Raw genomic sequence first — 1,660 nt, 5'->3', positions numbered from 1 at the left:
GGGGGAACGAGCCTGGGGGCGGGAGGCCTGGGAAAAGAGACGGTGAGAATTCGGTTAAGCATAAAAAACAAACCAACCAAAAACAAAAAAAAAAAACCCCGCCCAGGCAATCGGGAAGGAGGCGAAAGCACGAACAGCCTCAGGAACCGTAATAAAAAAAACGAGCAGGCGGAAGCAGAATCCTTTCACTCAGCCCTGGGACAGCGTAGGTCGAGCTGCCACGGGGAGGGAAGAGGACTTCCTAAGGTCCTGCCAGCTCGCGATCCTACAGCTCCGCTGAGGGTTTTGCGCCGACTGTCACCAAAGAGCGCCCACGCAGCGCAGTGCCACCGCCCTGAGCCTCCCCACGCGAGAAGGAGCGGCTCCGCAGGAGGCACGGCAGAACGCAGCCGCAGCCCCCCCCAGGACCGGCGGTGGACGGGCACAACAGCCTCCTGCAAAGCGGCACGGAGACGGGTGCTGCCAGGATTTACCCACCCGGAGGGGTGACGCCGGGTCCCAGGGAGGTGACAACAGGAGTCGGGACAGACGGAGGAGGAGGAGCGTCGGCGAACAGCTGATGGGGCCGATCCGCCTGCGAGAGCGGGTTCTGGGCTGCCAGGAGACGCTCGGCGGCCGAGCCGTGCCGCTCGCCTTTGGAATCTTTTTTGAAGGCGTAGGAAACGGTGATGGGCCTGTTGCAGAGGTACTGTCCGTTCATGGCCTCGATGGCAGCGTCCGAGGCATCAAAGCTGGCGAAGTTGATGAAGGCGTAGCCCTTCGAGTTGCCCGTGTCGGGGTCTCGCATGATCTTGGGCGTCTGCAGGATGACCCCGAAAGCGCTGAAGGTGTCGTACAACAGCTTCTCATCGATTTCGGGGTCCAGGTTGCCGATGAAGATGTTGGCCCCCACGTCCAGGTTTTTGTTGTGGGCCGAGGCTTTGTTCACTCGGATCGGTTTCCCATACAACTTGATCATGTTCATGATCTTAATGGCATAATCCGCGTCCTCCTCGCTGAGGAACTCCACAAACCCATAGCCTGCAACAAGTCCCCAAACAGAGCTTTAGGAGAGGGCAGACCCACGGCCTCCCGCAGCTCGTCCAACCCCGCCTGATTTAAAACCAGAGAGCCCAAAGCTCCCCTTAGGGGAAGGAAGACGATCTTTCCTGGGGATTATTCATCCCTCACCTCTCTTCCCGCGGTAATCTCTCTCTGACTGTCCCCAGCTGAAGCATTTTATTCAACGTGAAGCTTTTGAGAGAGAACAGTAAATGTCTCACCTTGGTGCTGGCCTGTGACTCGATCCTTGGGCATGTGGGTATTGACCACCGGTCCCGCCTGGAGAAAGAGCTCCCACAGCAGCGGCTCGCTGACCTTCTCATCCAACCCCCCAACGTACACCGTCGCGTCTTGAGCGGAGGGAAAAAGAAAAGCTGAGTTAGACCCGCGAGCCTGGGAAGCTGGAAGCCTTGGCTGCGCTAGGACTTGAGGGCTTGATGCTGAAATCGCTCGAGTCAAAGACAGAGATCCCCCTGAAACTTTCAACCGTATCTCCCGTAATTATGCTCTCAACCAGGGAGGCCCCCATCGCCACCCCCCCATTTTCTCTAGGGAGACCAGAACCGCTCCATTCCAGCTCCTGTGCGCCCAGGAAGCCTACTGCCCCCCCTTACGCCTC

At 58.6% G+C, this 1,660-nt stretch overlaps 1 protein-coding gene across 1 annotated transcript in view; it reads right to left on the bottom strand.

The window, feature by feature from the left end:
• The window catches only part of SF3B4 (splicing factor 3b subunit 4), a gene marked incomplete at its 5' end in the record, with an annotated part of 4,194 nt that extends 2,803 nt beyond the window's left edge, over positions 1–1,391 (bottom strand). The window contains 3 exons of the mRNA XM_019472026.1: positions 5–27; positions 478–1,020; positions 1,263–1,391. Of these exons, the coding sequence (XP_019327571.1) occupies positions 5–27; positions 478–1,020; positions 1,263–1,391 (695 nt within the window). The remainder of the gene's footprint in view (positions 1–4; positions 28–477; positions 1,021–1,262) is intronic.
• Between the last annotated feature and the right edge of the window lie 269 nt (positions 1,392–1,660).

This window comes from Aptenodytes forsteri, unplaced genomic scaffold (assembly GCF_000699145.1).
Source record: "Aptenodytes forsteri isolate BGI_AS27 unplaced genomic scaffold, ASM69914v1 Scaffold419, whole genome shotgun sequence".
NCBI lineage: Eukaryota > Metazoa > Chordata > Aves > Sphenisciformes > Spheniscidae > Aptenodytes > Aptenodytes forsteri.
Note: the sequence above shows the minus strand (reverse complement) of the source record. Positions and strands in the feature narration are given on the sequence as shown.